This window comes from Puntigrus tetrazona, chromosome 14 (genome assembly GCF_018831695.1).
Source record: "Puntigrus tetrazona isolate hp1 chromosome 14, ASM1883169v1, whole genome shotgun sequence".
NCBI classification, from domain to species: Eukaryota; Metazoa; Chordata; class Actinopteri; order Cypriniformes; family Cyprinidae; genus Puntigrus; species Puntigrus tetrazona.
The window spans coordinates 16,970,699-16,986,506 of NC_056712.1; the positions used below are offsets into that span (position 1 = coordinate 16,970,699).

General features: G+C 38.0%; 1 protein-coding gene across 1 annotated transcript in view; it reads right to left on the reverse strand.

Moving 5' to 3' along the window:
* The window catches only part of tenm2a (teneurin transmembrane protein 2a), a 262,295-nt gene that overhangs the window by 196,331 nt on the left and 50,156 nt on the right, over window positions 1–15,808 (reverse strand). Inside the window, exon 2 of the mRNA XM_043257656.1 lies at window positions 12,659–12,958. Coding sequence (XP_043113591.1) covers window positions 12,659–12,887 — 229 coding nt within the window. The 5' untranslated portion in view covers window positions 12,888–12,958. The remainder of the gene's footprint in view (window positions 1–12,658; window positions 12,959–15,808) is intronic.

The following is a 15,808-nucleotide window of genomic DNA, read 5'->3' on the forward strand; positions in this document are numbered from 1 at the left end:
ATGTTTTATCTTGTGACAACCACCACTAATTTCACTACTTATTCACAGCTACAAAGTAACTCTGGAGGTTTCTATATGCTACTACAAACACTACTAGTACTGCTATCAATCTACTGTAGCAGACCGTACTGTACCTGACATGAAGTAGCTCAGGAACGGGGAGAGATCCATGTACTCTGCGAGGGCAACAACAACACAAAACAACATTTTCAATACCCAACAAACCCGCATCTAACCTTATACATTTATCACGTCTAAATGACACACAGCACTGCTAACATTTCTTCCAACACTTCAAAAATAGGTTTTCCCACTGTAGACTGTTTATTATTGCTTTTCATAAAAGCGCACAAAAGAATAAAACAGGTTTGGATAAAACTAAAACTTTGATGGCAAACCACTAAAATGCTATTCCTAGGTTTGTATGGGTTTAGACGCGACTGTGCAGGTGCAGATTACATTTGTTGATATGTGAAATGACAAATGTTCACATTTTCATGAACAAATATAAAGAAGCTCAAAAAGTATTTCATTACACTGCTGATCAAACTATGAAAGACATTCGATTCAACATGAAATGATAGATTATACAAACAGACATGATAGATAGATAGATAGATAGATAGATAGATAGATAGATAGATAGAAAGATAGATAGATAGATAGATAGCATATGCACAAAGATGTATATTAAATGTTTGGTGGAGATCTACAGACTGTGAAGAAACAGACCATCTTGTCCCCTTCTTATGTTGACAAATTTCTAGTACAGCCAGATGGAAAAATACCATAGTAAACCAAAAGAATGGGCATCTTTTTCTCAAACTGGGAATCATTCCCGGAGTGGGGACCGATCCCAAAAACACACTCAAAGCCTGTCGAAATCACAAGTCCCGAAGGAGGTGGTCTTTCACAGAGAGAGACGGCAAAAACAAACCCACCATCTTCACGACCTTGTAATGCCATCAAAATGTCTCATAACCTCAATATGTTCTTTTAAAGTTCTCCATAACACAACATATGTGTGTGTTTGTGTCTTTCACTTTTCTTAAACGCTTCAGATGTTCATATTTTTACATCGGCTGAAGAATGCGGTCCTTTTTACAACACAAGAACTAGGATGTTTACTCAATTACACACTTTTCATTACCTGTGATGATCTGGACTTCATGTCTCATAAGCTCCACTGATTGGGGATCATGCCTCTTTCTTCTCTGCACACACTTGACTTCACCTGTGCTGGCGGCGACTGCGGTGAGAGCCACAGCGCTTCATATATTCTTGACCTCTGGCTTTCTATTTCCTGTGCTCACTCTTCTGACAGTGGTCTTCAAATAGTAGAACTCAATTCTTACATGTCATGCATTTGCTGAGGTTACTAAACTGCTTCCTGCAGCTAGCAAAGTCAATGGTCTCTGAGGCAGTAAAACAATTTATCCTTGTTCTGTAGTTGTCTAAAATGTCACAATTTTTATAATAAACTAATGTTCACCAGCAACACCATCTGAAGATATACTGCTTACAGGTCATATTTTTATATTTCAGAAATAAATTGCAACCTGTGCACAAACCTGTGATACATTTTTAATAATTTAACAAAATATCATGATAATATATGGCATTTGGTTTCATCAGTTTCTCATGATCACCAAAATACAGTAAAATAAAGTAATAATAATAAGGTTAAATATTATTACCAATTAAAATAGTTGTTTTCAATTATATTGTAACATTAAAATGCAATTCATTCCAGTGATGGAAAAATCTAAATTTTACTCCAATTTTCATTTATAAGAATATGCGGATTTGGTGCTCAAATAATGTAATATTGTGTGTGTGTGTGTGTGTGTGTGTGTGTGTGTAAATAATATATACATATTTATTTTGTTATTTCTATTTATTATAATTTAAGAGGGCTATGAAAGTCTGAGATGAGTGCAAAAACATGTTAAAAACCCTAACACAAATATACATATTCATACAAAAAACAACTAGTTTTATCAGCAATGCATACAAGGTTAGTTGAGAGATCGTCATATCCGTAAGCTCTTAGATGTTGGCTACTCCAGCTTTATCTGTGCCTATGAAGCAAAACACGTTCACCCTTACATCAACAGTATGTGCGTTTTAAATCTACTTTGGCCAATCTGCCGAGTTAACCAATGTAAATATAAATGCAAATAAAAACAGTGAAACTGGTAGAGAATGTAGGAGGCAGATCACTGGAGAGAGAGATAGAAAAAAAAAAAGTGATACATTATCACGGTGATTAACAGTGTGTGTGCACTTCACATATGTACAGCTGAGTAAGAAGCCATCTGTGCAGATATGAGTTCACAGTTGTGGATGGTGTTATTTAAAGACCTGTCAACTGATCTAAAGTAATGGATCTATCTCTCTATCTATACATCTACCTATTTCTCTACCATTCATCCATAACTCCTCAGAAACGACTTTGTGTAACCTTACTAACATATTTCATTTCACACTAAATTTGAGGTGCCAAATTAGTCTAACATGTCTTAAGAAAGATTGTAGAACTAGTTTCAATGATTTAAGACCACAGGGCGCTTGCGTAGGGTCTTAAAAAAGGGTCTTTTACGGACTAATTTGATATCCACTGCTTGTGCCCAGGCTGGAGGTGCGTTTCGCCTATGTTTTTTGCATTAAAGCCTTTTACAGGTGCCCGGATACACACTGAGGTAATTTACAGGCCTTACACACCCCTGAGGACTGACTCAAATCCCATTTTAGGCCCCAAGAGTGGAAATTGTCCTCTGGTCATTATGTTTCATCAGACTCATGAAAGAAGCATTTGACTTTCCTGAGAGAGGGGGCTGATTGGCCGTTTGAGTAATATAAAAAGACCTCTGCTTCAGCAGGGAGAAGGATGTGATTTGTGCGTCTAGATCTGCATGCCTCTCTGTGGTCTTTCTATAACCCCCTCACACCCCACTACTGATGATGGCGGGTAATGGACCTGCTCCAGAGAGCGTCTTTGTGCTGCATGTTTGTTCATGTTCTGTGGGCTGATGGTTATTATTGTTACTGAAGGCATGCGCTGAGGAAATGGGACTCTGTGGGAACCTGCGAGAATAAGTGAGCGCTGGCTGAAACTTATTTAAATCTGCCACTTGACAAATTGAAACTTTACCTCTTTTAAAAGAAACTTTGGGAAGAGTTGCGTGTGGGGTACACCATTTTTAAATCATAAGGCCTACATATAATATATAGGAGAAATGAAGCACAGTGAATCCAGCATTTGGACACCTTAGGTGTATTTTAAAATGAATAATTGTCACTGTGTTACAATATCAAACCCAGTGACATTTCAATAGATTCATTTAAGCCAATTTCACTAGAATATCTTGGTTGGACGAACTGAGTTCTGACAATCTCACTTTTTAAAGTATTGATTAAATGTCAATATGCTTTTTAGAGCTATTGTAGATGCTGTAAATCATAAAAATGTAACAATAATAACAATTCCATGCGTGGAATAAGTAAATAAATAAATAACTTTTTCTCCTACAATTCCTTTTCCCTTCCATTCTCAATTGATTTTGCATTTCAAAATTGTTTTCTCTACATTTTACTTTTTTTTTTTACCATGAAATAGATAAACAGGTTAAAAAACCTCTCACAATTTTCACTTTCAGAACTTTCAGTAGCATGCTGATGTCTTAAAATTCAGAAGTTTTTCCTAAAAATAAAATTATATACATATACATATACATATACATATATATGTGTGTGTGTGTATATTTGTGTGTATACATATGTATATACATATATATATATATATATATATATATATATATATATATATATATATATATATATATATATATATATATATATATATATACATACATACAAAAAAATCTGAGTTTGAGTTTTTACATTCCAAGAAAAAATTATACAACATCTGAATTATGCTTTGGTGGCAACAGATTTCCACAGTTACTTGTAATCAATGAAATTTAAATGCAATTTCAAAGTGAAAATTGTTTCTACACCTATTTCTTTTCAGTGGACAGGGTTAATACAGAGAAAATGAGGGCAAATAAATCCTGATATAAAGAAAAGGAGGTATGTAGAACGCAAAAATAAATACATCAAGTTCGGTCTGCTGGGTCAAGGTATGCTAAGAAGTGGATTGTAGGATTTTGGTGCCATTAACAAAAATCACACCGCTTTCTCTGTGTCCCTCTGGATATCTACCCCCAGGTCCGTTAGTTTTCTCCGCTCAAGCACATACACAACCACGACACCTTCAATCAGTCAGCACCCGCTCAGATTTGCCTCTTATTCAACACTCACTGTATTGTGCTCTCCAAGCAACTCGTTAATGCAGTGCTCTATAATTATATTGCTATGGAGACGCAGTTGGGTTCTCTATCATTCGCTCGTGACTGCTACACCTACATTTGATAGAGATACAGATTTTCCCTAATTGACTGACGGTATACTGCTCTCCATGGGAAATCAACTCCTGCCACAGATACAAGTAACAGGTAATTTTTTTTTTTTTTTTTATTACACCATAATTCATATGCAAAAATGTCATTTTTGAGTGTTTTTTTTTTCCAAGTATGTAAATGAAAACAGTTTCACTAAAGAAAAAAATGCTATTTATATATTTAGGTTCTTTGATTAAAAAAACATTTGAAAGAATAGCATTTATTTGAAAAATGAATCTTTTGTAACATTATACATAAAATTCTTTACTGTCACTTTCAATCTGCATTTTTTTGAAAATGTATTTAACTTTATTTTAACTAGCTTTTATTTTGACAGCACTGCATTAAAAACACAAGCACTTTTTCAACTAGTGCTGAAAAGCAGAAAAAAAAAACAACTAGACATGTTTTTAATATAAAACGTCAAGATGTGAAACGACAATCTTACTTTTAATTGCGCAATATTTTAACACCTTGCTGTAAAAAAAACGTCTCCCAGCACTGCAGATACAGAGCGGAAAGCGCTGCTTCGTTTTGGCCGAACGTGTGAGGATCACATCTAGCACGCTGTCTGATTCAGAGCCTCCTACCTGTCCCCGTGACATCAGATCCTGTGTGGGGCGTGCTGGCGCCGTAGGTGGTATATGCCATCATCGGTGGTCTCAGAAGGGCAGGGTGTTAATTGAGAGGGTTTACGCTCAGCAGTGGGCGTCCGGTGAGTTTTCGCAGCATACTTTGTTCCCAAGATGCATAGCACATCATTAGGGCCCCCATTAAAGTTGGGACATAGAGTTAACAGCTAAGCAAGAACAGGGCCCTCAGTGTCAAACGCCCTGCCCCATGTGAGCCACCTGCGCCGCGCGGCCACTCAACACCTTTTAATTGGGCCGCAGAAATAGATCTGACCCCACTGGGAGCCATTTTGTTTCTCATAAAGCACCTGACACATATTCTGCAAAAGTATGACATGTTTGAAGACCTGAAGGAAGCAGATTTAAATCTTTGGGGAGCGCTAAGAGGGTGAGTATAATTTTTTTTGCCATTCGAGTTGGGGTCCCATCGGTGGCATCTGGTTAACAGTTTGTAAATTTGTGGTGACAACTTTATCGAAACATCTGTCTGCGTTTGGCACTCCATTACACCCGTATAATAGCTTGAGCTGTATTTACTAATCAAACGAGAGAGCACCAAAACGTATCTCTAATTTATGGGACCTTCACCATTTCCCATCACGCCACAAGCACGCTGCTCATTACACAAAGTGTCATTTTAACCTCTGAAAAAAAAAAAAAAAAAAAAAAATACCATGAGAAATGTCTGAATGTTTTAAAGAGAGTCTTCAGGCACTGGGAGAGATGCTTTATAAGACTGGATTTGACAAAGTATTAAATACCCTGCCATAATTGAACCCAAGGGCAAAAGCGTCCCAAATTGCAGCCACTTAGCCAAGTTATACTGTACCAAACATTTAATAATTAAAAGAATCCTTCCTACGGAGGGATAAAACAACAGCCTCGGAGATACAGGGAACGCCATCTGCAATTAGACAGAGCTTAGCAGGCTGGTGTCAGAAGAGGTGTCACAGCTGTCCAAACTGCGAGTTTAACCGGCATGTCATGAGTGCTATTAAGCACCAGCTGACCCCCTGATGGCCTTCAGGGCTCAGACTGCTCACTGAGTCTTGTCTTTTTTGGATATGGTGCCCTGGTACCGCGGTAAGCTCCTTCATTAGACGTCTCAGCCACCCGCTGCGGCTGACATGGACAAAGGTAGGACTTGGAGGGCAGAGACCTATATTTATTTATTTAGATCTGTAGTTGTTTGCTGTTGCAAAGGATTGCATTAGCTTCAACAGAGAGCTCCAAGGTTTTTATTTATAGTCTCTTCACAGCAGTTTTGAACACTCAATCAGAAAAAAAAGTCACTATTTTTAACCTTATCTTTCTAAAAGGTAAAATGGCCACATGCCAATCTTGCAAGCTATGCTAATTTTTTTTTTATTAGTTTGTGAAGGGTATGGTACTTTTTACACGTACACACACAATGAAAAAATAATATATTTAAAAAAATAATAATAATAATAATTATATATATATATATATATATATATGTATGTATATGTGTATATATATATATATATATATATATATATATATATATATACACACACACACACACACATATATATATATATATATATATATATATATATATATATATATATATATATATATATATATATATATATATATATATATATATATATATATATATATATATATATATATATATATATATATATATACATACACACATACACGCTGTTATAATTAGTAGTAGTAGTAGTGGCAGTAAATATAGTTCTTTGGACTAAATAGCAGAGGCCATATATACATATACCAATGTGAAATTAAATAATGATTCAGCCCTCACGGGAATCAAGATAACATAATGAAACAATGTTGGCTGTGATCATAATGTGCATTTGCCTTGAGAGATTCTAGAACAGATTAAAGGCTTTCAGCAAGAATATGCCATATTAAATTCTTAAAAGATTAAGCGATGTGTTAATGCAATTATTGTAAGCCTGCTGGCATATACGTAGAACCTAAGATCAGCGGTGAGCAGAGATTGTCCAAATACCAAATATGCGTTGGTAAATCTGTAATTCTTAAATGCCAATTCTGAGTACTAGGACAGAACACACTCAAAACTGGAGAACAAAAAAAAAAAAAAAAAAAAAAAAAAAAAAAAAAAAAATGTAAATCTACTTATAGTCAAGAACACACACTTGCATAAGTATATAAATAAATGCTGCATTCCTCTGTTTAGAAGTTTTTCACCTAAGTTTGGGTGTAATCTCCTGCTGTTTAAGCTTTTTACAAGATGCATGTTTTATCCTTGCCTATCACTCAATATGTGTCACGTAGTCAGATACAGAAATAATGTGTCAAAAATGTATCATGCACTTCAGCGAGTTAATGAATTGAGACACAGTGGTTACAATAGTGCCAATATTGACACATCAAAGTTTTTTTAGACTAAATCAATATCACATATTTACATATGCACAATTCAACTCACCATTGCAATAATAATAATAATAATAATAAACATGTTTTAATTATAAGTATAAAAATGTATGAAACAGGCGAAAAAATTATATTGTTTTATAAATAATCGACAAAGGCTGTCTGATCTGATGACAAATGGTTTTCAGGGTAGTGAGGAATCATTACACAGTCTATCAAATCCAGTGATAGCTACTTTGATCAACTAATGTAAGGTAACGTGGTTAATTTTTTATGTCCAAAGGATCTATATTTGAACGTATTTCTGATGCTTTTGAGGTTAAGTAAATACCACAGGCATAACAGTCTTTGCCTTGAACTGAACTTCTGGTAGCACTTTATTTTGATGACCCTCTTTTTATGGTCCATTTCTGTTGACAATTAGCGATATTGCAGCTACATATCTACAAACTCTCCATCGAGTATTAATAGGCTGTCTGATTAATATCTTCTCCCAACTAACATTCTACAGACTATAATTAACTTTGCATGTAGTTGTCAACTTTCAACCCTAACCCCTACCAGTCTACTAATACTCTATTGAGAGTGAGTAGATGTGAGAATGTGTTAAAGGGACTATCAAAATAAAGTGAAACCAAACTTCTTTGCTTGCATGCGCTGACAAGCAGTTACAGACAGAGGCGGCGTCTGAAGCTTCAGGGACACTTGAAACCAATTCCCAAGCCATCAATGAGCAAAGAAGAAAACTCTCAGCTGTCTCAAGGTTGATGTGAAAAGAGTTTCAGGGTGTTCGGGAAAGTGGACGAGGCTACAGGGCAATGAGAAATAGAATGTGACGAGGACAGCGAGAGACAGAGAGGGAGAGACTGCATTTAATCTCACAGTCTTTTATATTTAATACCCGTCAGGTTCTTTTGTTCTCCTTTTGATCTTTTCCTGCCGAGATTGATTGCGATATTCCAACAAAGCACAGAATCAACAAAATAAAATAATCAATGAAATGCGTGACTTGACAGCTTATCCCACATCAAAACAGCAGCTGTGGGGGTGATGAGAAAAGGACGGAGCGGGAGAAGTCGAGTACAATGTCACAAACAAACTGCTGAGGGGCTCCTTAGCAGAATATGACTAGCTCCTTCTTGCATCTCTCTCTGAATACTATCAGCTTGTTTTAGATAGCTCATAAAGTAGGAATTAGAGGTTAGGCAGGGTGCCTTGGTCCTCTGAAATCCACAACAGAGCCTGTGACGTTTGGAACAAGAACCAACACACAAATCCAGGATCAAACCGGATCCAAACAAACACCCAGAGGGACCGCTAAAGCTCCTGATGTGAAACTCATTAGTTCGGCAACTAATTGTCATTCTGTGTGGCGTGACAAGTGATGACAGTCTATAAAAGCCCCAGACGCACATTTAATACAGTCAGGTTAGAGCTGTCAATTTATTAAAAAGTTCATTTTTTACCATTTTATTTATTTGTTTCAATGTATAATTAATTGCAATAATTGAACAAATTAAATTAGCCTCCCTAAAAAAAAAGTGCTGTCAATAGTACAGTTGATGGTGTTGCGGGATGGGCCGTCTCTCCTGAAGGCCTGTGCAGACACAGATGTGCCTCTGAAGACGCAGATGTGCCCCTGCAGGGGTGTGAAGACATAGAGGGGCGGAGAGTGATGGAACATTCGATCTACTGCCCTACTGCTCACAGCTGGACCATACGCTCCAGAGCCACCAGTAAGCCAAAGAGCCCAGCTCAGTTTTCATTTTCACCTAAGAGGGGCCATTACTGAGACGTCTAACACATCTGTTTATAGAAATGAGTAGCCAGATCAATTATAATCAAAGCACGGGATACTGGGAATCTACCTCACCTCATCAATTCAATACTATGTCATTTGCAACCATTTTGACTGATTAAGTGCAATTTTCCACTGTTCTGGCTAAAATGCCACTTTCAACAACTAATTGCAAATTACTTAAAGGGATAGTTCACACAACAATGGAAACTCTGGCATTATTTATTTAGAATCGTGTCGATCCAATGCACTGTTTTATCTGTGGAACAGAAAAAAAAGATAGTGTAAAACCGTTTCCTTTTCCAGTGACTGAACTGAATTTAGCTGTATTTTTTTGTTCATATAATGAAAGTCAATAAAATTGTTTGGTCACCAACATTTTTAAATACCTTAGATTATGTTCCACCAAAAAAAAAAGTTAAAGCTAAAATTATTGACATGAGGATAAGTAAATAATGACTGAGCTTTAATTTTGGGGTGGGTTATCCTTTTATTATAACTTTATTAGAACTGAATGCCGTTTATATATTTTTGAGTAATTACTTTAACATTAACTGTAATTGAGTGGCTAAATGTAAATAAACTGATTATTAAAAATGTTTACTCTTTTATTCTGCTTTTTAAATGGCATTGCTAAGATTTAACAATCTTAATGATCTTAAATAGCTTGGAAATTGGCTCAAAATAGATATATAATTTGAGATTTACTCATTACATTGAATAAAAATTATGAACTGGAAACAAGCAAGACCAATCAAGCAAGTCTATATGTATGCATGTATGCATGAACGAAAAAGCAAGCTGATAGCAGCAACATTTCCATTTATCCCAAAAAGATACAAAATACATAGTGTATACAAAGAAAAGCACTCCATGAATGCTTTAAGAACAGTATTGTTGTTGTCTGATTGACAATCCTGACCTGTGAGCATGTCCTCGTACCCCACAGAGCAAAGAGACTTAAAGAGTAAAGCATTAAGAGTCAAATCTGCTCTCAGCGTGCTCTGAGGAGCATTAGGAGCACGCGGCGTCTACAAACACCAAATGGAGTCAGAGTGAAAGGTTGGACTGTTCACTCGGACAGAAAATAGCTCTCTTTAAAAAAGTTGAAAAGTAATATTTCGCTTCCTCTATGTGCAAGCGTTAATGTGGGCCGTGATGACTATGTGAGTGAGAGGGAGAGAGCCGCGTAATTTGGCAGTGCCCTTTGAGTGCTGTTACATATGGCCCCTGCACGCTGTTAGTCTCCCGTGGCAACACTTCCCACGGATGCATCTGCAGTCAGTGAGCCGCTATCGCCTTAAGTAGCCGAGCGCCATCAATCTGACGGCCACCAACTCTCTCCACAGCCGCCGTGCCTGTCAGTCTGTCTATCTGTCCTCCCTCCATCCAGTTCCCTACACCTTCCCATAATTCTTGTTCACTGTCGCTGTCACCGCACGTCCCCCAGGGACCGCAGCCACTCCACCCCGGGCTGCGAGAGCTCTGGGATCTGTTGTCAGCGGCTAAGTGCTGTGGCAAGAAACAGTTGAATGGAGGGAGAGAAAAGAGGCTGCAATCTCTCTGGCGGGTTTGTCTTCCTCTTTCGCTCGGTCTGGCTGTGATCAATGACATCGAGTTGAAATCCATTTGGGTGCAATCAATGCGGCACCGGCAGCGGCTCACGCAGAGGACGACTCGCAGACCTGACACCGCTTTTTTTCAACGATGACCCGTTCGTGGCTTCGCTCCGGATCCGTGGCAGCCGGCTCATTATGACGCCGCAGAGCTCGCTCTCTCTTCCTGTTACTGCTTCCTTTTCCAGCCAGCCTCAGGTGAAGCGGTTGACTTCTCCTTATTAACATCATCAAAGACTTGCAAAAAGGGACGTAAAACACAAAGATTAAACAAGGGGTACCGCATCTGAACCAATCAGTCGAGTCAGAGCTAGTAAGCCAGTCGCGTTCAATCAAAGGCTTGCTGCTATTTTCGCATGCATCTGCAGTTTGGCAGCGCGCCGAACATCCCTGCACAGACTCAGCAACAAGTCTACAGCCTGAGGCATGAAGTGGGTCGACCGACGTAAGTTATAAGGCGGTTAAGACTGAACAGGTGACGGCGGATCAGTGGCATCAGGCTGGGGAGCGTCTGCTGGGAATTGGTGACACGTTTGAAGCGGCAGGGGGTGGAATTGGAGGTACTTCCTGTAACTGAAGTAACCACTCTGAGATCGGGTTGCATTTTTTTCTCCAGCAGCATGCGTAAACACAGTGCTACCAGTGACATGGACTGCAACTCAATACACTGTCCTGCTTTTGTGTTTCACACCTTCACTGTACAATGCATGTCAAGTACAAGCACAGATATCCATGTCCAAAAACATCTAATCACCATCATCAAGCCTAGCATGTTCTTTGCACATAAAATAAGAGGATAATTCAGTGATGTTAGTCTCTAACTAGGTGTGAATCACGATGCGATTTCAGAATGATTCCTGATATTTTTTTTCTTATATTGCTGTGTAAAATGAATATGAATATAGATTGAACTAACTTTTTTTTGTACAGTATGCTGCCTTTCGACAGCAGAACTATCAAAAAACTAAAGCAAACCGATTTTATTTTTCTTTAGTTTCAGTTTAGTAACATGTTAAGTGGCCATTTACATTTATAAAAAAACTGAGTAATGAACAAAAACAGAATATTTATCAAATTAAATAATTTTCGTCTTTTGAAACATTGGACAACATTTGCACCTTTATGAGATTCATACATTTATACTTTTAACTATAGTATGGGAGACTAAAATGACTGGATGGACTAGTTAGCATACTCATGGCTAATGTTTCTATTATAATTTAATAAATCATCTTTTTGTCTCTATTGCACACGTACATGCCACCAAGCAAATTTGGTATAAAAAAAAAAACCTAACCATAACATTTTGCTAAACTAGAATGTCTTAGTTATTTGTGCGTGCTGTATATTATATTTAAAAGCAAATTATGTTAAAGTTACTTATATGTACATTTTCATTAAAAAGTGAAATGTATATATAACATAAATATGAATAAATAAAACATTTACTGAAGGAAAAAATGCTGTATTTATTTTAATGCAGCGTATATTATTATTATTATTGTATTATGATATCACACATGTAATAGCTCCATGTATGATTCACTATTTCCTGTCAACTGTGATCAATTAAATGCATCCTTAAAGGAATAGAACATTTTTTGGGTGAACCATTCCTTTAATATATAAAATGAATACTTTTTGTCAAAATATTAAATCAAAATAAAGAAATACTGTATATATGATAGGGTTCGGGTTCGGCCGATTCTGTGCGGTTTATGTAAGTATGTCTATACTTTGTGTTTTTACCTCCTTGTCTGGTGAACTCATCTGCTTCATGATGCACCAGGTCAGTCACGCATCCACCGTAATGTAGACGTGATTCGTGATCGAAAGCCTTCAGGGTCTCGCTGGAGCTGTAGGACTTCTGGGTGGGTACGCGACATTCGTCGTGGTCCAGGGTGGAGGTGTTGAACTGGAACTCTTTCGCACAGCGAGCGTGGGTCAGTGTGCGGTGCCTGCGCTCCTTCAGATCCATGACAGCTGCTCCAGCCCGATGATCAGATCAGTCCGCAAGGTGGAGGTCTCAACAGCTGTACAGTCCTTCACCTGGTAATAGAAGACAACACAAATCAATAGAGTACAAAATATATATTCCCTACTGAAACGACCAGCATGGATTGCTGATTTGTGCTGGTCAGTGCTGATCTCGCCCGCAGAACAACATAACCATAGCCAAGCAATTCTCATCCAGATAAGCTTTCTAGATAAGCATACAGACTAATGAAGTTTCGACGGCACTGCAGAATACAAAATACAGGCAAAAACTGAATCAGAACTGATATATGCACTTTATTTTACAGTATATGCACCTACCTAAGAAAGCACTGGTGGATATGAGATGACTACATGGCTTAAGCTTAGGTTTGGTATTAGTACCTAGTCATTACCCAGTTAAAGTAATTACTATAATAAGTACAAAGCATGTTCTTGCGGAACAGGACTGTAAGAAAAGGCCTAGCAAAATGTATCTTTGCTACATGATGCATTCATAAACAAATCGGTAGAGAAACATCTGAACAAAAAGAAGCAGCTGTCATTACAGCCGTAATCACAGATGAAATAGTGGAGCAGGAACTGAGATGTGTGGAGGAGTGAAGTCATGATGCCCATGAAGAATGAGTGATAGAGTGGAAAAGAGGAGAAGGGGGAGGAGAAAGGAAATGACTTGAGGGCATTGTGAGTCTCTCCCTCATTATCGCAGACAGAGTGAGAAAAGCTCCCTCTGTGGCCGTGAGAGGATAATCACAGAAGCCTGGATGTTACGCGGAAAACAGGGAGCCGAACACAACCCGGCCCGATCATATCACACACAAAAAAACTCCGGCACTAATCTATTTGAAATCCTATGCATACTGTCTGAGACGCTGCATCAGTCCTGAACTATCAAAGATAAGAGCCAACACTTTTTTATTTGATTTAATTTTTTGAAAGTGCTTTTAATGCTAAAATATTTAATTAAAATGAAATGCTTTGTACTTGTGTTTTGATTTTATTATAAATGTGAATTAATATACTACTACTACTATTAATAATAATATATTATGTTTTTCCTTTTAAATTAATCATGCCTATAATATTGGCTTTTTTATGTGATTAAATGCGATTATTAATACTAGCTGTGATTCTTTAAATCATAAATACTTGTGTAAGTTCGGTGTAAGAAATTAACAGCGAGCAAAAATACATTAAAAATTGATTAGTGACACTAAGGACATTTTAATAAAAATACTATAAAATTTCAATTTCAAATAATTTCTGTGGTTTTGAACTTTCTATCCGTCATAGAAACAAACGGTTTTCAAAAAAAACATAAGGAATCACAAAATCTGCATAACGCAGAATGATATCTGAAAGATCATGTGACTGAATTAAGCTTTTCAATCACAGGAATAAACCACATTTCTAAATATACTAAACAGAATATTGTTATTTTAAAGTGCATAGATCACAGTTTTTACTGTATTCCAAGCAAATAAATGTAGCCTAGGTAAGATATATATATATTTTTTTTTAATAAACTAAAGTATTACTATTATTATTAGTTCATTTTAGAGCATGTGCACTACCCACAAAGGCCATATCTCTGACACAAACGCCATTCTAACTTCAGACGTGATTCCACGGTTTTAGCGTGAAAGCGAGTTGACAGTAATTAGACACTAATTAAAAGTAAATTCACCCACACTCGTCCAGCTGCAGGCAACCTTCCTCCAAAACACGCACAGTTATTATACCTGAGCCGTCTGAGTACAGAGAACGTCAAGGGAAACTTTAGCCGGCCCCTCTGCGCCTGTCTGTTTTACTAAGCGCGGTCAGAACAAACTCGGCTTGCTCCTGTCCCCCTCAACAAGCGCTCTCCACGCTGTTCCTCCTGCATTAGCTTGATTGGAGGAGAAGTCCACCGCCCCAGGGACGGTCCGGCGCTCGGCGCGGAGAGGATGATTTTACTGCACGGCAACAGATCGTTACATAACACGACCACTAGCTGTCCTGCACATACTGAAAATAATTGAATATGCAGAGGAAAAATAATCAGGTCACCTAACGCGATAATTATTTACTGCAAAACACTCGCATAAAAGAACGAGAGAGACAAAGCATGCGACACCGGCTTAATGCGGATTCATTAAAGGAGACTATAAGGTCATTTTAAGATTTGCCTCCAGTGTCTGTTGATTAGAAGCAGATATTTAATGTTTATAAAGGCCTCATTATGGGCTAAAATAAAACATTCAATCACCGAGGCTATTAACGGTTCAGAATGGGAGTGTTTACTACGGCAAATATAAAACGCCTCCGCTAACAAATGAATGGCCAATTACTGTATATACGTTCAAATATGAAACTGTCCATTTCAAGTCCTTCTATTCATCGCATCTGACCTTTCTTCACTCTAGCAAGCCTGCACTAGAAAGCTTTGTTGATGTGTGGAGTGGGTTATTTGGTCAGCCACTGGGCTGCAGGGGCCGTTCAGAGCGCTGATTTAAGGTGCAGTGACATTGTGGGTTTCTGCGAGAGCGTCGAATGCGCTGGGGTTGTGGATGGAGGAAGGGCTGTTTAAAAGTGCGCCCTGGGGCTGCTCTAACACCAGGGTGGTGAGATGATGCATGATGGTGTGGAGGAGAACCGGGTCAATATGAGCCCAGGCTGCAGCACAACCAGGTCAGTCTTTCCATTCATTACAGGCAGTGGAGGGGAAGTGAGGCCTCAGGGCTCAGAGCAGATCCTGGATACTGCCTCCCTCTCCTCAGGCTCAGTCCGCTGATACCCCCCCTTCACAGGACAGCCATTGTCCCCAGAGAGAGTAATGAAGACAGAGCCATGGACTGAAGAGGAACAACAGGATGCTGGAAGAATCTAGGACAGGTGATCTTTCTTTCTCCATCCATCCATCCA